This window comes from Canis lupus, chromosome 25 (genome assembly GCF_003254725.2).
Source record: "Canis lupus dingo isolate Sandy chromosome 25, ASM325472v2, whole genome shotgun sequence".
Lineage (NCBI taxonomy): Eukaryota > Metazoa > Chordata > Mammalia > Carnivora > Canidae > Canis > Canis lupus.
The window spans coordinates 16,641,307-16,665,709 of record NC_064267.1 but is presented as its reverse complement, the minus strand read 5'-3'; the positions used below and the strand labels follow the sequence as shown (position 1 = coordinate 16,665,709).

Genomic DNA, 24,403 nt, shown 5'->3' with positions numbered 1-24,403 from the left:
CCTGTATATTGCAAATAAGAATGCTTCCCCAGAATTATCTATAGTGATGTTGTATGCTGAGTATGGTTATGTTTTTTAACTTTTTTGTGGATTCGTGCTATTTCATTGTTCTTGAGTAAAATATGCAAGTTGATATTAACTCTGTGTCTTCTGGATCTGGCCAATTTATGAGTAGGACTTGTTCTCTCCCCTTCTACCTCTGATTTCTAAAATAAAAAAAAATTATGCATTAATGCTGGGGGAAGATTTCTGACCACAGGGACTTTCTGGACCTCCTTCAGAGAATACCTAATGAGTAGTGCTGGCCACCATGTCAAAGACCAGCTTAGCTGAATAGAACTACTCTGCTACAGTGAAAGGGACTTTGTTGAATTGCAAAAGCTCTCTAGAAGGTACTTAAACATGTTGTACATTCCATTTCTTTGAAAGGTCAGCTTGGTAAACCTATCTAGAGAGATACTAAGGATAAACATATCCTCCCAGTTCTACAACATTGAGAAGCAAGCATGGTTATCTAGAGGTGAGTTTACATACCAGCATAATTCATGAAATTTATGTGCCAGGAGGTTCATATAGGGTACACTTTTAGTGCTATATATATATCCTTAGAAAATTTTGGAATGTTATTTTTGATTTTGTATTTTCTTCAATCAGTAACTCAGTGGAAAATGCTGTCTGAGGTGATTGTTTCATAAATGTTGTAAACCTACATTTATGAAGATTTAAGGTGATTCACTAATCATCTTAAATCCCACACTGAATCTGTCTGTATTCAAGCATTCTTGTAAATGAAGGCTAACAAGTGCAAGTCAGTTGTTGAAGACTATGCTGTCTAGCGTGGTAAAAATCTCCCATTTATTTTTATGTCCTTAATTTGGAGACTGTAGACAAGCTAGGTCTCAGAAGAACTGAGGAGAGGCCTCCTCCCCTTCAGTGCCAGTTGTGCCTGGGGGGTGTGCTTCAGAGATTTCCTGCCCAGTCGGGTAGCCTCGTTTACCTATGCCAGACTTGGGAGAAGTCTTTTTTTTTTTTTTTTAAATTTTTATTTATTTATGATAGTCACAGAGAGAGAGAGAGAGAGAGAGAGAGAGGCAGAGACACAGGCAGAGGGAGAAGCAGGCTCCATGCACCGGGAGCCCGACGTGGGATTCGATCCCGGGTCTCCAGGATCGCGCCCTGGGCCAAAGGCAGGCGCTAAACCGCTGCGCCAGCCAGGGATCCCGGGAGAAGTCTTGAACCAAGTGAGACAGTGAATGTGTAAGACCTTCAGAAAGGACTAAACACGGTGACGTATAAGGTAGAATCATTATGATAATCACCTTCACATCTTCAAGATTAAAATGTGAAACTTTTCCTTTTGGATAGAACGTAGTTGGTGGAGGCAGGCCACTAGGAGGAACTGGAAGAATGACAAAAATGAGATTTTGGAAGGCACAAGGCAGTCATGGAAGAAATGAGTACTAGATGAACTAAAAGGACAGAGAAGGAAGAATTGTTCCCAGGCAAGTTGAAGACTGACAGGTGTTCTTGGCCCTAGTGGCATTTGTTGATTTGGGGTACAGGTCTAGGATCAGATGTGGCTTAGGCAGATGGTCCTCATGAAAGGAAGAGAAACCAGCAAAGCTCTAAACAATACAGGGCCTAGTGTGACAAATTGGAAACTTGAAACGCTTCACACGCAGAGCTGGTTTTCTCTGCAAAATATTTGCTGAGTTATCAGGATTCATAGGATGATGGGGAATGGGGCTGGAAGTTTCTACAGGGCAAATGAAACCTCCCACAAGCTTACATTCTTAAAAAACGAGAAGCCTCTGGGGGGACAGGGCCTACTTCAAGCACACGGCTGTTTCCTCTTGGCCTTAAGACTTTTGCCAGATGTAGACATGTTGTGTGTGTGTGTGTGTGTGTGTGTGTGTGTGTGTAAGGAACCTGGAAAGCTGGTTTGAAAACGTCTGAAATCTTCCAGAGTTGAGGAAACTGACATCCACTGGGCTCTCCATCAGAAGTAGGGCAGGGCTATGCCCCAGGAACAGGGTGGATATAGACAAAGGCCTATAGACAAAGGCCTATAGTCTCATCCTAAAACTGCAACCCTGCCCCAAACCAGTTAAATTCCTGATTGGATTCATGTGATCAAGCCCTCATATCTAAGAAAAAAAGGGACACACTGTCTAGTGCAATAGAGCATCAGCAATAACCTCCACTTTTCTATATGCAACATCTGGCATATAGTCAACAATATCTAGTCGTGCATGGATATAAATGAACATAGGCTGTACAAAAATAAACATTTTCTAGATGTTTTCTCCCACTGTAAAGAGATTCCAATCTAATCAGAGAAGCAACTCTTTGACAAAAGTAGGAAGTTTATGCTGGCTAATAGATAAGAGAAATTAGATGCCTGTTGTTTTTTGCTCATCCTTTACTATATTTAAAATATGGCTTCAAAAAATGTAAGTCACACCTCTGGAATTATTTTATTCTTCTTAATACAATTTTTGCTTTCAAAGTTTTTCTATTCTTCCTATGTCTATGTTTTGAGGTACTTACTAAAAAATACTAACTTGGTAATTACCCATTGAGTCACTAAAAAGCATTGGAGTGTAAGAAATGAAGCAGACAGATATTCCATTAAATTTAGCATTCTTGTTAATGATAACAAAGGGCAGAGTTAGAAAAAAATGGAGAAGAGAATATAGACAGATAACTCAGTGGGAGTCTGATTACAAATTTAACCTAAACTGGGAAGAAGAAGGAGGGGAAAACCCAGGCTTTTGTGTTGGAAGGTCTGCATTAGAATCCTGCTCCATTGCTCCCTGGCTGTGTGACTCTGGTCAAGTGTTTTAAAGCTCTCTACAACTTAGTTCCCTCAACCTTAACAAGCAGAGGTAATGATGTCTAATTTATACTGTAATCAAGTTTGAATGAAACAGTGTATGTGAAGTTCTTTGCATGTACTGAGTGATAAGTATTATTGGTATTGTTATTATTTATACACCATCTATATTCTAAAAGTGGGGAAATAAAAATAATAATAAAACTAGGGAAGTAGGCAAGAAAAAAAATTAAAATGAGTTATGCTGGAGTGACCAAAAGGAAAGTGGGGAGAAATGGGAATGAAGAGGCAAACATGGAGGGGAGGTCACATTTGGAATTTGGGCAGCTTTGCTGGCCATGAGGATGAACTTGGAGTGGAAGGTAGTGCATTTTGAATTAGCAATGTGATCCAATATTGGGACAATTAGAAGTAAAGAAAGTCCAGGGCTTTGCCAGCCACGTTTTATTTATTTATTTATTTATTTATTTATTTATTTATTTATTTATTTATTTATTTATTATGATAGTCACAGAGAGAGAGAGAGAGAGAGAGAGAGAGAGAGGCAGAGACAGAGGCAGAGGGAGAAGCAGGCTCCATGCACCGGGAGCCCGACGTGGGATTCAATCCTGGGTCTCTAGGATCGCGCCCTGGGCCAAAGGCAGGTGCTAAACTGCTGCGCCACCCAGGGATCCCCCCAGCCATGTTTTATGATAGGAGAAATAAGGAGAGGAAGGAAGAAAGATAAAATTAACAGGAGAAAATGCTAAGGAAACACAAGAATTATACTGAAAGAGATGGAAAGGAACAGCATTTGGATTTGACTCTGTTACATTTTCAGAGATGTGTTAATTCACCCACCTGGGCTGTGTGGAGGAACAGGGTCCCCGATCATGTTTTCTGTAGTTCCTCTCAAGACATTTGCATCAGGCACTGTACTTCCGTTCCTTCCAAAGAGGAATATGTGATTACTTTAAAACATTAAACCGTACTTCTGTTTTTGTAAATAAACACTACTTTGTGTGGTTCAAAGTGGTAAGAAAGTGTATATAGTGAAAATCCTCCTTGCTATCCATTGTCCGCTAGCTATATAATTTTTTTTCTTGAAGGCAATGAAAGTCATTGTCTTTGTTTCTTGTATGTATTTCCAGAGATATTTACTTACATGTATAAATATAAAAGTTTTCCCTTTAGGACACACAGGATGCCATAACATATAAGCTGTTCTGGATTGTATTTTTTTCTCCTTAACAATATCCTTTGATATTAGTTCATGGCAGATTAGATTAGTTCATGGAAGTATACAAAAAGCTTCCCAATTTTTTTTCTTTTACCAAGTTGCTTAAGATTCTATTTTATAGATTTCTTTAAATTCATATAACCAGTCATTCTCGATGGACACATAGGCTGTTTCCACTATTTTGCTACTGCAAAGAGTGCTACAGTAAGGAATCTTCTGCACATGTGATTTTGTACATGTGTACATAGATATTGAAGATAAATTTCCAGAAGAGAGATTGCTCAGTCAGAGGATCTATGTATTTGTGATTTATAAGTAGATATTATCAAAAGTGCCCTTCTTAAAACCTGTGTCAGGGGGCACCTGGGTGGCTCAGTGGTTGAGCATCTGCTTTCGGCTCAGGGTGTGATCCCGGGGTCCTGGGATGGAGTCCCGCATCGGGCTCCCCGCAGGGACCCTGATTCTTCCTCTGTGTCTCTGCCTCTCTGTGTTTCTCATGAATGAATAAATAAAATCTTTTTAAAAAGCTGTGTAAGTTTCATCTCCACAGTAATGTATGAGAGCATCTGAATTCTCCAAACTCTAACACAGTGTTTTATATTATTTTTAAATATTTGTCAAATTTATAGGTAAAAAATGGTATATCTGCACAGTTTTTTTGCATTTAATATAAATGGAGTTGAGCATATTTATTAATGTTTAAGAACCATTTGTATTTTCTGTAAACTATTTTATTCTATTGTGAGTATTTTTCTTTTTTTCCCCCAACACTTTAAATATGTCATTCCACTCTCATCTTTCTTGCACGGTTTCTGAGGAGAAGTCCAACGTAATTCTACCCTTGTTCCACTACAGGTAAGATGTCCTCCCCCCTCTCTATCCTTTTACAAGATTTTCTTTGTTTTCTAAAGATTTTATTTATTTATTCACAACAGACACACACACAGAGAGGTAGAGACATAGGCAGAGGGAGAAGCAGGCTTCCTGTGGGGAGCCTGATGTGGGATTCAATCCCAGGACCCCGGGATCACAACCAGAGCCGAAGGCAGATGTTCAACTGCTGAGCGACCCAGGTGTTTCTCAAGATTTTCTCTTTATGTTTGTCTATACTTTAGACATGGAATATGTGTTGAATATGAGATACACTGCATATTTTTTTGGTTTTTATCCTACTTATTATTCTCTGACCTTCCTAGACCTGTGGCTTAGAATCTGTCATTAGTTTTGGAAAATTCTTAAATGTTATCACTTCCAATGTTTCTTGTTGTTTTTCTCTCTTTCATCTCCTTCTGGTATTCCCGTTATGTGGATGCTACTTCTTTTGTTATTTTCCCACAGTTCTTGGATATTCTGTTCCATATCTTTCTTTCCTTTATCTTTGCATTTCAATTTTAGAATTTTCTATTGACCTATGTTGGAATCTCACTGGTTCTCCTTGGCTGTGTTCTGTGCACTGATGAACCCATCAAAGGCATTCTTCATTTCTTTTGCAGTGTTTTGGATTTCTCATATTTCCTTTAGATTCTTTCCTTTAGTCTTCATCTCTCTGCTTACATTACCTGTCTGTTCTTGCATGTTATCCATTTTGTCCACTAGAGCCCTTACCTTACTAATCATAGTTATTTCAAACTCCTGGTGTGATAATCCCCAAACTCCTAACTCTTGCTTTGTCTTTTCATATTATGCTTTTATTCTTTAACCTTTCAGAATGCTGTGTAATTTTTTTTGTTGAAAACTGGATTTTATGACTTGGGTAAAAATTACTTAGGTAAACACCTTTAGTGGAGATTTTATATTTATCTGGTGAGGAACTAGGCTGTTTTTATTGTTTGCAGTGGCTATGGGGTCAGGGGCTAAAGTTTCTTCCGGTGTCCCTGTTTTTGTTTCCTTTGTTGTCTTTGGGTTTCCCTAGAGATTTCTAAAATAGGGTCTGAGTCCTGCAGTTCTTTTAGCTCTAATCCTTCTTACTATACAGGAGCTCTCTGGATGTCATGGTAAGATGTAGGGGCAGGGGAAATGTTCTATGGCCCTATGACTAGGTCTCAGTCTTTTAGAAAGTCCCAGTTGAATATTTCCTTTTCTCCACAGTGAGGTCTGGAAGGGCCTGGTGGTGGATATTTCCCTTCCTCCAGGTTGATTAGGTGCTGGCAAAATATCTTTTCTCGAGGTCCAGGCTTTGTTAAGAAGAATAGAGAACTCTGGGCATATTTCAAAATGGTTATTTTCTCCCTTCCCTGAAGGAAGCAGGAAGAAATTTTTCTCAGATCTTCTCAGTGAGAATCTGGTAGAGCTCTTGGGGGTACATGTCAGGAAAGTGTAGGGTCCCTTCTAAGATTAGGCCTTTTCTGAATTTTTAACTCTCAAGCTTGTTCAAACTGAGCTCCTAACAATTCATCAATGACAGTTAGGTGTTCTTACTGATACTAGTTCCAGAGGTGGGCTCCTGTTCCTCTAAGGTATGAGTCTCTACATCTATCTGTCTTTTCAGTTTTCACAGCAGCAGCTTATCCTGTGACCTGAATTCTTTGAGGGATCTAAGAATATCTGTTGACTTTAGTTTGTCCAACTTTTTTCTTGTGTGGACAGCAGTGATGATTTCCAAGTCTTTACATGTCAGACTGGAAAATAGAAGTCATATTTTTCTTATTGATTTATAGGAGCTTTTTGTATATTAGGGAAATGAGTTCTTTTTTTTTTAAGTTTTTATTTATTTATTCAGGAGAGAAAGGGCAGAGACATACTCAAAGGGAGAAGCAGGCTCTCTGAAGTTAGCCAGATGCAGGACTCGATTCCAGGACCCTGGGATCACGCTCTGAGCCCATGGCAGACGGTCAACCACTGAGCCACCCAGGTATCCTGGGAAATGAGTTCTTTAACTTGATATGAGATGCACATTTTTTTCATTTTGTCATTTATCTTCTGAATTTGTGTTTTCCCTCCACACAATTAAACAAATATTTTGTATGTGTTAGAATTTGTCATTATTCCCTCTTAGACATTTGGGTTCTGTTATACAATTAGTAAGACCTTCACTACTGAGATTAGAAGAGAATTCTTCCATTGTTTCTTTTAGTACTTGTTACGGCTTTTAAAAAAAATATTGAAATATTTGCTCAATTTAGGTTGTATCCTCATGTAAACTGTGAGGAGTACATACCATTTATGTTTTCCCAGTTGTCTATTCAGTTGTTTCAAAACCATTTACTCAATTGTTCATTCCATTCTCCCCCTATTGCTTGCCTTATCACATATTAACTTATTCTGTGTATTTGGGTCTATTTCTGTGATTTCTATTCTGTTATTGTTTTATCTCCCTATTGATATTCTAATATAAATAGATCATATAGCAACACTACTCTGTTTTGATACTATAGCTTTAAAATATTAAAAAATATTGTATAGCTAGTTACTCTCCATATCTCTTGTCAATTTAAATTTAATATTCTTTTTTTAAAAGGTTTTCTTTCTTTATTTAACAGAGAGAGAGAGAGCACACAAGCAGGGAGAGCAGCAGAGGGAGAGTGAGAAACAGGCTTTCAGCTGAGCAGGGAGCCCAATGCCGGGGCTGGGATCATGACCTGAGCTGAAGGCAGAGGCTTAACTGACTGAGCTACCCAAGCACCCCTAAATTTAATTTTCTATATTAACTTTAGCATCAAGGTTAAGTTTTTAGATTAATTTAGGAATGATTACATATTTATAAAATTGAATTTAAAAAAATCTAAGAACACTATATGCCTTTCTATTTGTTCAAGTATTCTTTTGTGTCCCTAAGGAGCTTTAAGTATATTTCTTCATTTAGATCTTGCACATTTTGTTAATTGTATTCCTAGGAAATTTATCTTTCTTTCCCCCACCCTGATTGTAACTAGGGTCTTTAATCCTTTATTATGTCTTTTAGCTGATTGATCCTATGTGTATATAAGATGTTTACTTCTATATATTTATTTTAGGGAAACATGCCATTTATAAATATTTAGAAGTATATGCCTATTAAAATAGAAGGCAGTGTACATAATGGCGGTCTGAAGTCCCATGAACTTAGCGCCACCATTTATCGGCACTGTAACAATAGGCATGTTACTTAATCTTTTTAAGAGAGGGAAGGGGAGAAAGAGAGAGTGAGTGAGCAGAGGGGTGGGGGACAGACACTCAGAGGGAGAGAGAGAGAGAGAGAACCTTAGGCAAGCTCCATACTCAGCATGGAGTCTGACTTGGGGCTTGATCTCACAACCCTGAGATCACAACCTGAGGTTAAATCAAGAGTTGGATGCCTAACCGTCTGAGCCACTCACCCAGGTACCCCTTCCTGAATATGTCAGTTTTCTCATGTGTAAAATGGGATAATAATAGTACCGATTTCATAAGGCAGTTTTGAAAATTAAAAAGATAAAGCACAAAAGCACTTAGTAGACTGTCTGGAACATAGCAAAGTAGTCAATAAATGTTGACTACAATAGTCCTGTCCTCTTACCATTGAAACTTAAACATAGTCCATGGGAGTCAGACTAGCAACAGACACTAGTCTGTTGCTCAAACACTCCTCTCCACTCCACACTCATCACAGTTCCCAATCCAAAGCCTTTGACCAAAGGGTTATAAAGTGGGAGTGGGAGAATGTGTGAAATGGAGGTAGAAGGGCAGAGGCCCAGTTACACCTTTATTGTTATAGGAAAGGAATGAAAGTATTCCTTGGTGATGTGCATTTGGGGGTTCAGGGAAATCAGAGGAGGAGACACATGTTAATGAACAAAGCAGCAGAGATGGACAGAGTACTTTTGTCCAGTGGTCTCCTTACATCTGTAGATACTTCATAGCTTACAGGCCATTTTTACATACATGTATCATAAACCCATATTTACAGTGACTTACCCAGGGCCCATGGAGGGGGTATCAGTAATCACAGGGAGTAGATCGTGAGGTTGCAGGGAGGGTTGGACAAGCTAGTTCCACATCTGCTGATGCCTATTCTAGTCTCATTTATCTTTGTACCTGTCTTCACTTACCTCATCATTTATTCCCACCTGAGTGTAAGCACTAAATGATCAGCAGAAAAGATGACAAACTGGAAAAAAGAGAAAACCAGAAGGATTAAAATATTTTAAAAAGAGATAGCCTGAGAGAGCATTGGGATTGAAATCAGTAATAATAGTATTTGCTGAATATCTCATGGACAGAAATCTAGGGGGAACTACATTAGGATCAGCATAATAATAGCTACTCTGTCTTAAGTGTCTATTGTGTGCTGCCTGTTTTATGTGCGTTTTTCCTTTTATTCCTAACAACAATCTTCCAAGGCAGGTGTTATTAAGCCAATTACACCACAGGTCTAGAAAGCAAGGCCTCATTCCTCTTGGAGCTTAACATCTATGTACTCATTGAAGAACACTTGTAAAATATACGCAAACAGGCGTGGACATAGGAGCTGGTGATCATGGCAGAGCTGGAAGGGAATCTTGAGGAAGTCAGCCAGACAGAGCCAGTGGAGTGAGTTCCGGAGAAAAAGGGATGTGATCAATAAAAGGAAAGATACTGTTTGCATTACTGTAATAGGAAAACAGGACCAAACAGAAGGAGAGAATGAAACCTGACCAGCAAGTTAAGAGGACAAGGAAGCAGCAAAAGCTTCCTGCAGGTAGAGTTAGGGATGCAGAGGAAATGTGGATTAAATTCGCCGCAGTAGAGTAGATGCTCGAGCGGGCAAACTGCTTCTAACCGGGAAAGTGCTCTATCAGCTACTTAGCCCTGTCTCCCACTGCTGCATCCTTTTTAAAGTGACAGTCACGAGGCTGCGGGATTCGGAAGCGGAAATGGTCTTTGCTCATTGGCTCACAGTCTAAATTCAGACCGAAAGAATGTGGTGGGAGACAACTGGTGGAAATTGTCCCAGTCCTGTCTTCAGTGGAAATGTCCACGTGCCGCCCGTGCCTTCCCTTACCGAGGGTCTCCCTCTCCCCATCGGTCCCGCCCGCCTGCGCTGACCAGGTTTGTAAGGAAGTGAGCCTGCCAGCAGGCTGTCCCCGAGGGTCCAGGACCGCCCCGCTTCGCCCAGCGCCGCCGGCTGCCTCGGTGATTGATGCCAGCTACTCGGGCGGGTTAGGAGAGGTGACCCCCCTCCGCCCCGCCCCTCCCGCCGCCCCGGCTTCTCGTGTCTGCCCCGGGGCACTCAGCGTCGGAGCCCACCGCGGATGTGACCGCCGTAGATGCCGCGGGGCAGGGCTCGGGTGCTTCCTCGACACGTAAGCACGACGCACGGAGCCAGCCCGCGGACACCCAATGACCTGGGACTGCGGCAAAGGGGTGTGGGAACCGCAGGGAGGGAGGACCACCTCACCTCTCGCCTCCCCCGGCCGGGCCCCAGCCCGCCTCCCACCCCGGGGGCAGGGCAAGGTCGCTCCAGGTCGCCGCACCTCCTGCGCCCGAGAAATCTGCACATTCACGACTCCCCTACGTCCACGGGTGAAACCGCTGTGTCCCGAGCAGGGCCAGCCCAGTGTCTCACCTCCAGCCCGTAGCTGACCCCCGAGGCGGCCCCCCCGCAAAAGGCGGATGCCCCCTCCCAGCGCAGGGGTCCCGGCTCCGCTTCGCCTTTGCTGCCCCCTCGAACGTCCTGCCGTCTGGAGCTGAGCTCGAGTCTCGGCAACTTTCACCATCTTGACCCGAGAGTCGAGCCCTCCCTAAGACAATGTGAACAAAGAGGCGCGGGGAGGAGGGTGGCCCGCGGGTGGGCGCCGGGGCGGGGGCGGGGCGGGGCAGGGGCGGCTCGGGGGACCCAGGAGCCCGCGGGCTGTCCCGGGAGCGGAGCGCGCCGCCGGCTCTGGGCCCCTCGAGGCCCGCGGTGGCGGATGTCTTTGTCCGGCCTGTGGCTGGGCGCGAGGGCCGCCGGCCACGAGCGGAAAGCGGAGCCTGGCTCCGGAGCTCAGGCTTCCACTTGCGGCCCCGCGAGGCGGAGCAGGAAGGCGCGGCTGCTGGCCCCGTGGCGCCCCCCACGCGGCTCCGCGGGGCCTGCGGCCCTAAGGGAGGGACCCCGGACCTCCTCCGGCGCTTCCCCAACCGCGGACCGGCTGAAACAGCGGGGGCGGCACGGCTCCCCTACCTGGGCCCACTGGCGCTCCTCCACCCGGCTCTCCAAAGGTGCGCGTGCCCGTCCGAGTCGGGGACCGAGGCGCTCCTCTGGCGCCCCCCTGCCGACTGGACCGCGGCGGCCGGGACCCGGCGGCGGGCTGCACCCATACCTGCCCCGACCCCTGCCGCCGGGAAGCCTGGGACAGAACAGGCCACTGGTGCCTCTGTGCGGGCGTGTGTGTGTGTGTGTGTGTGTGTGTGTGTGTGTGTGATACACACACACACACTCACGGCTGGGCTCACATCCATCCGGCTTACCTGCAACACAGTTGGCGCTTCTGTGTGTCTGGCAGGAGAATGCAAGAGAAACTGCCGTGCCCGTTCAAGCTAACTGAGTCAACCCCACGTCCCTCCAACTCTTCCAAGTAAGTTTTATTTTATAATGCAATGCAACATTACAGAGTCCATGTGAAAACTACTTTCCCAATCGTAGTCCGAACCTCTACCAATGCACCGAGGAAGATTTAGGCTACCAGATGCAGTGCCGCAGGACACTCGGGCGTACGGCCGCCGGCGCTCTCCGCGCATCTTTCTCTGTAAAGCGGGTACCTCGGCTATGCCCTGGGAAGTCCCGCGCTCTGGCACGCGGCACGGGCCTGCGGCAGCGGCGGACGGGCGCTAGGACCGCGGGGCGCCCGGGCGGCCGCGGCGCTACCTTAAACCCAGCCCAATGCCGCTGCTGCGCCACTCTGCGCGCCGGCGGGGGCTGCGCAGGAGGAGCGCTCCGCCCGGTACAACGCTCCGCGGGCCGGCGCGGCGACACCTGTTCGCGGCAGCCCGGGCGGCACGCGAGCTCCCGGCCGTGGCTCTCCTCGCTCGCCGCTCGCCACCCGTTCTAAGCCAATGGACGTCTGCCGAGCCTCCGGAGAATTCTGGATACTAGCTTTGGACGCCTAAAGTTTTTTTCTTCTTCTTTTTTAAAAAATTTATTATTATTATTTTTGGAGGGGGGACCAGGAGGGGAGATTTTGTCGCCACCGCCAACGTGAGATTTTTTTTTTTTCCCCTTAAAGGATTCATGCTGATGTCTGCAGAGTCGGTTAGAGTAAAAACAGCGCATGCCTTCCTGGAGTCGGGATCCGTAAATTCTGACGTAGCCCGTGCATCTTAAAAATCCCTATAATAACGCCTAGGCATTTAAGTTGCTATGGTCATTCTGATCTCAAACCAAATGGAGAAACTACGGATTTTTTTTCCTTATTACGGTCGGATGGGATGAAGACCTTCCTGCCTGCTAAGAGCTGGGGATCTATCTATAGAGATACATAGATATGTTTATCAATATGTCAGTGTGTGAGTATAAAGTGGTGGTTTCTTAGACTATCAGTGGTTTGACCTTGAACCTGTGCCAGTGAAACAGCAGATTACTTTTATTTATGCATTTAATGGATTGAAGAAAAGAACCTTTTTTTTTTTTTTCTCTCTCTGCAACTGCAGTAAGGGAGGGGAGTTGGATATACCTCGCCTAATATCTTCTGGGTTGATACCGTCATTATTGTTTATTCCTGTGCTCCAAAAGCCGAGTCCTCTGATGGCTCCCTTAGGTGAAGTTGGGAACTATTTCGGTGTGCAGGATGCGGTACCGTTTGGGAATGTGCCCGTGTTGCCGGTGGACAGTCCGGTTTTGTTAAGTGACCACCTGGGTCAGTCCGAAGCAGGGGGGCTTCCCAGGGGACCCGCAGTCACAGACTTGGATCATTTAAAGGGGATTCTCAGGCGGAGGCAGCTATACTGCAGGACTGGATTTCACTTAGAAATCTTCCCCAATGGTACTATCCAGGGAACCAGGAAAGACCACAGCCGATTCGGTAGGTATACCATTAACCCTTTAATGTCCGTGCAATGACCTGTCCGGGTTATAAGTACCCAGAAGGTGGCGGCCCGGGGGTGGGTGGGTGGGGGTGGGGAGGAGGGATGCGGGAAGGGGTCTGTCCCTCTGTCTCTGTCTTGCCAGCTTAAAAAAAAAGAAGGAAAAAACAAAAAGCCTCGGGAATTGCAGATCTGCCGCTGGCACTGATGCAAGTCTACATTGAAAGCCCCCCCCCCCCCGCGACTTTTTTTTAAAAGGAGGACATGATTTATAAATATAACAAAAGTCTCTAGTTCTTTTGCATCAGATACTCGGGAAGATGGGGTTTAGGAAGTTTCTTTTGAATGGGCTGATTGCACGAGTTTAAAGCTTTAATCATTAACTACTGAGAACTTGAAAATGCATTTTGCTGAGGCAGTGGTTATCATCTTATGGCCCAAGGAAGTTTTTGCTCCTTCTCCTTTTCTTCTAATAAGTGTACTGCTTGAATTGTAAATTAAGCGTATTGTTTATTCCCACCGTGAGGGTCTGAAAACCCCGTAGGCGAAGGTTGCTGACGGATTGTTCTGCGGGGAGGAAGAAAGTCATATTTTAGACTCGGAGAGCAGCGGAGGCAGAGGCGCTGGGGGAACAGGACTCGGGAAGGGGCAGAACGCTCACGGGGGCGTTTGTCCTTGCAGCTATCAAGTTATCACTAACGTGTGCAGCCCCGCGTGGGTCTCCTGGGTGGCTCTCCGGCGTGCGTGCGCGCGCGTGCAAACGCTGCGAGCTAATTTTAAAGGGCATTCGGAGGATTTCATTTCCCAAGGAGGGTTCTTGTGACTCAGCACTGAGGGCTGCAGCCCCGAGAGCTGGTGACCGTGCTCACCCTGATGCCTGCACACAGGTGCCTGGGGGCCGCCCAGAGCCCAGCACAGTGTCAGGGAGCTCAGTGCCCGCGAAGGGAGTCTCGGTTGTTCTCCTTAGTGACTAGAAAGAAAGAAAGCGCCAGTTGGACAGCCAGACTGTTGGAAGGAGTTAACTTCTCAGTGAACCCACCTGACAACACTTAAACTAGGTCGTAAAAAACGAAGTCCTGTGATTTTTCTTCCTCATGCTTTAATGCCAGATGTTGAGCACAGCCTAAACTATCTGTCTAGGTTCGTGGGGCTGTCGATGATGCCAGGAGGTGAGGATGGGGATGGTCTGGGACCATCCCCAGGATGTTTTCCCTTTGCTCTTCGCCTAGCCCAAGCCCCAAGCCCCAAGCCCCAAGCCCCAAGCTGAACCTCCTAGTGTAAATTGTGGCAGTCTCCCCTCTGCTTCAAAAAAGAAAAGACAAAGCTGTAGCTCTTTGCTTGGCAATTATTCAGTTGAAATATAACTGCATCCCCCCCACCCCCAGATAAACTCAGGTCTGATTGTTGCACAGCGAGGACTAAACTTTACTCCAAGTGCTGCTGTGTCCGGCCGCTTTAAGGGCTGCCCCGGTGCCGAGCGTGCGGTACTCCAACCGCAGGCGGTGGGCGGCCGTGGGTGGGGGACCGAGCGTGCGGCGTCGCACGGCCACCGAGGACACCTGCACCGCGCGGGCGGACGGCGAGGGCCCTGGGCGGGCGGCCTAGGTGCGCCTGGCGGCGGGAGCCCGGGTCCTCCCGCGCGCGGGGCCGGCAGGTGCCGAGGCCGCCCGGGCCCCCCGCGCTCTCGGCGGCCGCCGGGCCAGCTCCGCGCGGTCCTAAACGCACTCCGCTTCCGCCCCCCTTTCTACCCGGCTGGAGCGCGCCCTTCGGCGCTGCAGGGACGCCTCGTGTCTGGGGCGACGGGCAGGGGCTGGCACGCCTCTGGCGGGGTTTAGGGAATGAGATTGTTTCTGGCCCACGTTTAGCCCCTCCGCTTCCTCTTTGTGTGTGAGTGTGGGTCGCGCGGGGCCGACGGCCGCCGCCCCGGGCAGCGCGGTCTTTGCGGTGTGGGAACCGCCGGAGGCGCGCACCGCGGCGGCCGAACGGGTGGCGGGGACCGAGGACCGGCCGCAGGTCGTACCCTTGACCTCCCCGGTGTCCGCTCGGACCCATCTCCCTCCGCCGAAGCACGCAGCCAGGCAGGTCTCGGAGAGTCGATGGCTCCGCTGTGCCCGGGAGGTGGGTCCGGGGCCCGGCCGACAAGGCCGGAGCCACAGGGCAAGGGGTGGGGGGACAAAGGGCCGCCGAGGCGGTGCAGGGGGCGCCGAGCTATTGTTGACGGCGTTCGGGGAGCGGAGCTCGCGGCCTGCCCGCCTGCGTTCCGGAGCCCCGGCTCGGGCCCCGGCCTCCGGGCTGGGAGGGGTGGGGCGAGGGGCAGCGCCGCGGGGTTCACCGCCGCAGGGCCAGGGCAGCCTCATTGTGTGTGTTCGCCGATCCTGGCCTCGGAGAGGGCGCTCGGAACCCGGTGCAGCCCGGCTGCTCCCCGGCCTGGAGAGATTATGGGATGTTCCAGTGGGGGTTCTCCACGGCCCCACCCCCATGGGCTTTAAAAAAAAAAATGTTAGCGCAGTCACCTTTAGGGTAGGACGTTCGCTAAATGCAGTCGAGTCATTAGAAATCCAGTAAATCCACAGGGGAGAGTGAGGATGCGAGAGTGGAATTGTGGGGACCACGAGGGTGGAGAGAACCCAAGAAGCGAGTTCTGGGGTCAGCAGACAAGGACGGCTGCTACAGCAGCTGAATAGAGATCATCAAACAAAAACTAGACGTCGTCACCCCTCACCCCACTCCACCCCACTCCACCCCCAGTCCTGGAGGTTGGAGAAAGGTGTCGCCAAGGAAGTGACATCTCCACTCCTTAGGCTCGGTTGGCACTGTCGGCTGGGGTGGTGGGGGCGGCGCGGGAGGGAGGAGAGGAGAGCCCCGGCCCGGGTTGGGGGAAGGGTCGCCGAGCGGGCGAGCTCGAGGGTCGTCCGGAGCTGGCTGCGGGGGAAGGGCGCGCCCGGCGTTCCGCGGTGCCACTCACCCGCGTTCGGATGGAGCCGAGTGGGTGGCTGTGCGCAGTGGGGGTGGGGAAGAGGCTGAGGCGGGAGGGTTATTTAAGTCTTTCATCCGGTGGCAGGGAGAAGCGGCCCCCGGGGTGGCAGCAGTGCTGCGGTCTCCCGCCGCTACCGCTGCGGCAGGTCCCAATATTAGCAACCTCCGCAGCGAGGTGCGAGTGCCGGGAGCCTCCAGCCCGCGCTCTCAGCCCCGCCCGGGAGGAGGCCGGCGCGTCGGCGCTAGGACCCGCGGGGAGCGCGAGGGGAGGGCCCGGGAGCCCGCGGCTCCGGGCTCGGGCTCGGGCTCGGGCTCGGGGAGGGGCGGCGGGGCTGCGGCAGCTCCGCCACACCTGGCGCTCCGGCGCGCTCCCCGCAGCCTCTCCTGCCCCCCTCCCTGCCGTCTCTGCAGCTTCCCCCAGGGCACTGTGTCTTCACCCCGATTTCTCTCCCGATTCCCTAGAGCAGAGTAGCCGTGGGTCGAGGGTGGGGGTGGGCTTACACCTTGATTAAACAGAAGGTGCATTTCTACGTGCAGTGAACTGGTAGAAGGAAACGTGCTGGAGAAATGGTTTTGCCTCCCCCAGGCAGCCGCAGGTGACTGACTGCAGCTGCTGGCAAGCCTGGCGGTGACACAGCAGCGGCAGTGCAGGGGACTGGGGGCGGGGGACTCACGGGCGTCCCAGCAGGAGCTGCGGCAGCGACAACTTAGGTGGGACCTTGAGGGAGCCCTTTGTTTTTTCCTTTGGGGGTGGTGAGGTGGAGACCCGGTGCAGCACGGAGGAAAGGGACAAGGAATGTATCTCTGGGTAATCGGCTGGGGGAGTGAGAGGTTTCATTTCATATATATATATTTATATATATATATTTTTTCTCTTTAAAGCACTTGCTAGACGGAAAAAAAAGTGAGCAGAAAATCAATTGAGGAAATGGTAATGCAGAATAATAAAAAAGTGAGCGTTGGTCCTGATCCGCTATTTAACTTGGCGCGAGGAAGCCCGAGTGGATTGACCGCTTGACTTCGTGGAAACGTGGCTGCTTCTCTGCCGCTCAGCCTCTGGGCCTGGCCTGGTGGTTCTAAAAGGCCAGGAAGGCCAGGCTTCATCAGGACCCCACAGGAGCAGGGCCTGGGGCTGCATGCTCAATACCTCACTAAAGGAAAGACTTCCTATTGAAGGTGTTGTCTTCCGGATTGGTTCAGATTCTTGAAAAATTGGAGTTGTAAACTCCCATGTAGTCAGTCATTTCCTAAAGAAACTGAGGTTTGCTCTAGTTGCTACAGACTCAGACTTATTGCATCTGGGGCTTTGAGATGATGGATTTGGCAGCCCTGGTGTGGGATTCTCTGGGTGAGCAGGGAGCTCCGGAGGGAGGGGGGTTAATCTGTTTTGGAAAGCTTCGTCTTGCCTCTCTCCACAGTCTGCATACATTCTTGTCCTCTAAAGAATGCAGCTCTGTTAAGTGTTGGGGGCTCTTAGGCTAGAGGGTTGTTTAGCATGGGCCAAGAGTGGAGCAGCTTCTGCCTGCCCTCCCATTGGCCATGGCTGGCCTCATTATGGCCTTGGGGATGAGGCTCAATGTGGAGGGGCTCTTGGGAGCTGGGCCACGTTTAGGTTAATGGTCTATTTGAACTGAGCTCTGGGCTGAGGGCTCACGCCTAGTGATTGTGGAGCAAGGATAAAGTCTGGTGTGGTCATTTGCCTGAGGTGGTCCCAGGAACTGTCCTGGCCTTCCTGTGGGCCAGAGATCACCTCACACCCCATCAGACCCCACCCCCCTTGGGCCCACCCAGTGAGCACATCCTCAAAGGAACTCTTGGCGCCTGTGAAAGAGAACAGCCAAATGCCACTAGCCACCGAACCTGTGCTTCCCCTGTCACTCAATCACTACCCATTACTATGACTCTTCTGACTTGATGTCTTGATTGTCTGCTTAAGAGGAGAGACAGCCCACCACAGTACACATGTGAGGGCCACGGTTGTAATGTTGGGCACAATCCCATCATTCCTTCCCTCCCTTCTTCCAGTCTTCTTTCTTCTCTTCCTCACTCTTCCCTTCCTTCGTTCCTCTCCTGTTGCTCATTAAACATTGAAATGTTGCTGCACAGAAACCTTCTCCTGGGTTGCTCCGGATCTAGCAGCCCTCTGTACTGCAAACTCATGCAAACAGATAACATGGGGAGTGGTCCGCGCTCAAATAAGTGTGGTTGGAAGCACTCACTTGGCTCAGGCCCAGGGAGAGGTTACTTGACTTGGTAGAGGTTATAGAGTTTATTGTGGACAAGATGGTACCAGGAATGATAAGGATTTCAATCTGGGCGGAGAGGATCTTGAGCCAGGTTGCCAGGTCTTTCTGACCTTAACAACATTGGTGTTCTCTCTGTGTGTGGGGGAATGCTGTGACTCACACATTCAGGTGTTCTGCTTGCCCTTAGGTCACTGGGATGACCTCATAAAAGGCTGGGCTGTTCTTCTGAGGTCTCTTTCAAGGAGCTGCAGAGAGATGGATGGTGGGTTGAGATGATGAAATCTTTTCCACCTGGGCTCACTATATAGGTAGTTCCTTCTCACATGGAGAGCCCCTCAAAAACTTTTCTCACTTTCAGGATGCCCTCTCTGACTCCCCTTCCCAAACTTGAGTGAGCTACCCATTGTTGGACACTGGCCATACCCTAAACATCTTCTTGCTGCCTTTATCACATTATTGTCATATTTATCTGTTTGTCTTTCCTTGCACTAGATGGTAAGTTCTTTGTGGATAGAGGGCTTAGGCTATATCTTATTCATCTTAGTATATTTAACAAATGGCATATTTCTTGGCTTATGGTCACTCAATAATAGTTATTTTTTTTAAAAAAGATTTTATTTATTTATTCATGAGAAACAGAGAAAGAGAGGCAGAGACCCAGGCAGAGGGGGAAGCAGGCTCCATACTGGGACTCGATCTGGGTCTCCAGGATCATGCCCTGGGCTGAAGGTGGCGCTAAACCGCTGAGCCACGCAGGCTGCCCAATAATAGTTTGTTGATCCAATAAGTCAGTGCATATGAATTAACACCTATCTGGTTTCTTTTTCTAGCATCAACATCTTGCTAGAAAAAGAAACCAGATAGATATCTTAATACTTTCATTTCTAAAATATATAATAATAATTTCAGTGTTTAACTCTTTTAATAGAGGTTAATTCTGTGCACATAAACAATTTGGGTGAATAGTCTGCATACATAGGGGATGCCCATCTTCCCAAATTCGGCATGATGAGAGAGCATAGACAGCCACAGGAACTCAACCTGCTTTTCACTTTCTCTGCTACTTCAAGTCCTACTCCTTGGGTCTGTGGAGACTGATCTAGGTAACGTTTTCTAGTCACTAGTAAGGAAATGACTATGCAAAAATGGTACAGAAATCATGGATACATGAAAAAAAGGTAAAAAGAATCATAAGATGTACATAATCCATAAGGACATAGGCTTTGGTGTCTGATTGCTTGGGGGCAAGTTATTTAACATCCTTAAGCCTCAATGTCCCCATTTATGAGGTGGAGATTAAAATATTGTAATGTCAAGGGTTGTTCTGAGCATCAAGTGAAAGAAGGCCTCTCATTTGGCAGAGACTAAATATTCAAGTGTTCAAGCTATTATGATTGTCATTGTTGTGGTTATTGATAGTCTTCTTGTTGTTCTGAAGACAAGCTAGTCAGATGGTTTTGTAAGATCACACACACCCCATCGTTTTGGGGCCTGGTGGGCAATGATGATGAATATTCATGATTAGTTCTCTGAGCTGCCTCCCATTTAGGGAAAACAGAGAGGTCGTGAAAGACCCTGTTGGAAGATGCAAGTGTCTTTTAGTTTTGTGATTAAACCCTTCCCCATTGACATGGGATATTAAAGTGGTCAGACCTCAATGGGTGTAAAATGAGTCCTATCATTCATTTTATAATGAAAATTGGACATTAATGAATTCCTAACACTAATTTCAGGATCACCCCGACCTATATTGTGGTGTGTTTTCAGGTAGTTAAAACACACCGCGTATGCATGTGGCTCCTAATGGTAATAAAATGCCATGATTTAAATTATTTTTATTTTTTAAGATTTTATTTATTTATTCATGAGAGATACAGAGAGAGAGAAGCAGAGACACAGGCAGAGGGAGAAGCAGGCTTCATGCAGGGAGCCCGATGCTGGACTTGATCCCGGGACTCCAGGATCACGCCCTGGGCTGAAGGAGGCGCTAAACCGCTGAGTCACCCAGGGATCCCTAAATTATTTTTAATCATAAGAATCAGAAATAGCACAATGAAATGAAATAATTGTGTCAATAAGGGAGTGCATCTCATGTGAAATAAATCTATGGAAATATTTCCTTATTTATCTTTCCATTTGCTTTGTGAGGTAGGGAAGGCTAGTAATAAATTAGCTGCTTTTAGATGCCATCTCCCAATATAGAGTTGGGGATTATTAGATCCAAAATACAATGTGTAATTTGTCTTTATATTTTTTTCCATACACTATTTCACATTTTATGAAAATAGTCTTGCATTTCCAGATAGATATTCTATAAAATGTAAACCCAAGATATTTGTTACATTTTGTGCTTATCAAAGAATTAAGAATACCCTTTATAAGAAATCTCTCTTCTTCTTCTTTTTTTTTTTTTACATCGTCTTGGAGCCCTTTGCTTCATTAGATTTATGTAGTGCATGTCTTCTTTCGATTGCAACACAGTCTATTTTGTGAGAGTTGCAAAATTAATTGTTTAAAAATCCATGTAAGTGCTTTTTTATTAGTCACATGAGACTGCCTATAGCATACTGTTATCCTTAGTTTTTTCCTAAACTCTTAAATATAAGTGAATTTTTTAATATTCGAGATATTTTTAATACAAGAACTTGGTATTTGGTATGTGTTAACTCAAGGTCTACACAAAATGTAGCACTTTATGACAAAATTGAGCAAATGGCTAGCACAAGTAATACTAGCATTGTCCCAAACATACAGTTGGGTAATCATCTTAAAACAATAATATAGTTAGAGAAATTAAAGCTGCTGTTGTATGGCCATAAAATTCTGGATTTATACCCAGCTTAGGTATTGTTATTCTTAGTGAGGTAAGCAAGGGGAAACTAAAAAAGAGGATCATTATGTTAGTTTGATTTTAGGGTAGAGTCTTCCATGCCTATTTTACATCAAGAGCGTTTTTTTGGTATCAGCACCCTCCCCCCCGAATATTATGTTATCTTAATTGCTTAACTAGCTCTCTGAGGCTTAGATAAGTACAGCAAAAATCAATACTTTGTTCAGGCAGAAATATTTGGGATGTGTATAGGCTATTGTAATTTTTCAGATGGAGCTCAATAAAGTTACGCAGTAAAGATCTGGATAATTTTCCTTAGACACCAATCAGGTCTTGGGTTAGCACTTCGTACTCCTGTTTTAGGGACAGAAGACCATTCTCTGAATAGAATATTTCCAAATATATACACAAATATATGTACACATATACAAATAACTAATTTCATATTTACAAAGTGGGAGTAAGTTGCTTTCTCTTAAATTGTAGTCTTGTAAATTTATTTAGAAGATGTATTTTGGTTTATCTGTTATGTCACTTCTTAGGGTATCTGTAAATACTAGCTTTTTCATTTTTAAAGTGTTTTGTTATGTGTTGTGTTGGTAAGTCTTTTAGTGTCATTATTATAGAGTTTAATTGAAAAATCAGCTCTTGTAGGAGGTGGTTTTAAGAGAAGAGACTTCTTTAACGACTGTGAGATTATCCAAGTTGGGAGCTGGGCTCAGTGTCCTCTCAAAAGTCCTAGTGGTGCTGAGACTAAGGAATTGCTCTGTGCTCTGACCTGTCTTTTGCCTTCTGCCGTTTGTCTTACAGGCATTCTGGAATTTATCAGTATAGCAGTGGGCCTGGTCAGCATTCGAGGCGTGGACAGTGGACTCTACCTCGGGATGAATGAGAAGGGAGAGCTGTATGGATCAGTAAGTACTGTGAGAGACTTTGCCAATCTCTATGCCTCACATTTGATTCAAACTGCATTTTCTCTAGATTGTAAATATCTAGAAATGAAACTGAATCTGTTTGGAAGTTCTTGCTTTTGGAGAAAAACCACTTTGTTTTTATTTATAGATATCAGCCCTGGCTCTTCACTAGACCAAAGTTTCTAAGAAAATGCTTTATTTATATGCCAAACCATTTTAATTATCAAGTAAATAAAAAATTCACAAGTGTGAAAAATCCCATGTTCTTGTATTGAATGGGAGTTATTTTTGAAATGAATTGAAATTATCTTCTCCTAAGCTTTGCAAAGCAGTGTAATTAAAACTAGAAATAGACAACCATGCTGTGAGTATAAACCCTTTCTTTGAGCTACATAAGACTTTCATTATGTAGAGAGAAGAGGGAAATGGAAGTTATTGTCAGATATTCATGTATGTGAATAATAATATAAAAATATTATAATTATTTGCAAATATTATGAGTTTCTTTTTTTCCCCCGTCTCACTTCCCATCTCTACTGGGTTGTAGGCTCCTTGAAGGGGGCAGTGAAGAAGTATTTATTACGACCTAGCAGGTGCCAGGTGCTTCCATGTGCTTAGGGATGACAGTGAATGAGACAAAGTCCCTATTTCTGCTTTGAGAGAAGGGTACTGACATGAGATCTTTGTTATCTCTTTACTTGTGCTAGCAGGTTTCTAAAACACAGTGCATGCTACACAGTAGGAACTTAATACATTTTTGCTAAATGGATGAGTGTGAATCATAGATTATTAGTTACTATAAACTTAAGTTTTCAACAAAAAGCTTGTAGTGCAATCAACCTTTAGTTTTTCCTGGCCATTACTGGTGGCCAAGGATTTAATCCATGTTACCTACAATAGGAGAACTTTGATTAGAAACTACAAAAAGTTAAAAATTAAAAGAAACTCAGAATGGGAGACAGAAATAAAGGGGATTTTCATATATAATTAGGATAAATGTTTTCTAGATATATTCCTTGCCTGTCCACATAAAGTGAATATATGTGTGTGTGCATGTGCACACACATGCAAGGGTTGGAGTAGTATCAAAACTTTTACTCAGACACTGCATATGACAGTGACTGGCCTGTGTAATTTGAATATAGCACACATCACTTTTAATGATGCAAGACTGGTTTCTCTGCCTTGGTAAAATTTGAATCTACACTAACCAGTGTAGATTTTGTTAGATATTTGTCCTTTTTTTTTTTTTTAAAAAAAAAAAGCTTTCTTGAGAGAATAGATTATTTTAAAATATGTTTTTAAGCATAAGATTGGGTTTAGCGTTTTATTTTTATTTAATTTTATTTATTTATTTTTAAAAGATTTTATTTATTCATGAAAGACACACAGAGAGGCAGAGACATAGACAGAGGGAGAAGCAGGTTCCTCGAAGGGAGTCCAATGCCGGACTTGATTCCTGGATGGGGATCATGCCCTGAGCTGAAGGCAGACTCTCAACTGCGGAGCCACCCAGGCATCCTGGGTTTAGCTTTTTTAAACACAGATCATGGTTTAGATAAAGTTATTTACTGCCTAAATTATCTTTGTCAGCACTTTTAAGTGCAAAGCTACAAGGTATAAGGAAGTTTTCACAGATATTATTATTTTTATAGAGGGAGAGTGATGAGGGCAGAGGGAGAGGAAAAGAGAGAATCTTAAGCAGGCTTCACACCCAGCACAGAGCCCAGCCTCACAACCCTGAGATCATTACCTGAGCCGAAATCAAGAGTCAGATGCTTAAGGCCTGAGCTGCCCAGGGGCCCCTGCTTTCACACTTCTAAAACATAAACTAATGTTCTCCTTTTGTCACCCCCTCATTTTTTTTTCACTTTTAGGTATATGGAAATTTAATTTATGGATTAAATAAAGTTGGTCACATTTGAACTTGGTAAAATGCTTCTTGTGTGTAGGGCACAATCCAAACTTCAGTGGGTGGAAGGGACTATGGTTTATCATCACCATCTTCAGACTCTTGATCACATACCACCAGCAAAACAAATTTGTTTGAGTATGGATTTCAACAGTGTATATTAAATTACTTAAAGCTTCTCTATGTAAAATATAGTTCATATAGATTATTTTATTTTATAAGACTCATATTAAGGTAAACATTTTTAAAGGTTGTAACAAATGAGTAAACACAAATGGAGGCTGTATTTGCTCCCTGGACTACCTTGCATGCCCCTGCAGAGTACCCTCCCCTGGAGAGAGATGACCAGTCTTCCAGATGAACTTGCCAGCATGACAGCCTCTTGCAGTTGATTGGTTGGCAAGGAAAGCATGCAACTTTGAATTCAGCACAGTGGCATTATGTTTGTTGTCCAGCTGAGCCTCATCTTGCTGTCTGGGTTCTTCTGGTGGTTTCTTGCTCATGTCTCCTCTCCTCTGGGGGCTCTTCTGTCTTTG

At 45.7% G+C, this 24,403-nt stretch overlaps 1 protein-coding gene across 1 annotated transcript in view; it reads left to right on the top strand.

The window, feature by feature from the left end:
• The first annotated feature begins 9,911 nt into the window (after nucleotides 1–9,911).
• FGF9 (fibroblast growth factor 9) overlaps nucleotides 9,912–24,403 on the top strand; it is a 35,543-nt gene continuing 21,051 nt past the window's right edge. Inside the window, exons 1-4 of the mRNA XM_025462721.3 lie at nucleotides 9,912–10,040; nucleotides 11,474–11,545; nucleotides 12,194–12,988; nucleotides 21,852–21,955. Of these exons, the coding sequence (XP_025318506.1) occupies nucleotides 12,712–12,988; nucleotides 21,852–21,955 (381 nt within the window). The 5' untranslated portion in view covers nucleotides 9,912–10,040; nucleotides 11,474–11,545; nucleotides 12,194–12,711. The remainder of the gene's footprint in view (nucleotides 10,041–11,473; nucleotides 11,546–12,193; nucleotides 12,989–21,851; nucleotides 21,956–24,403) is intronic.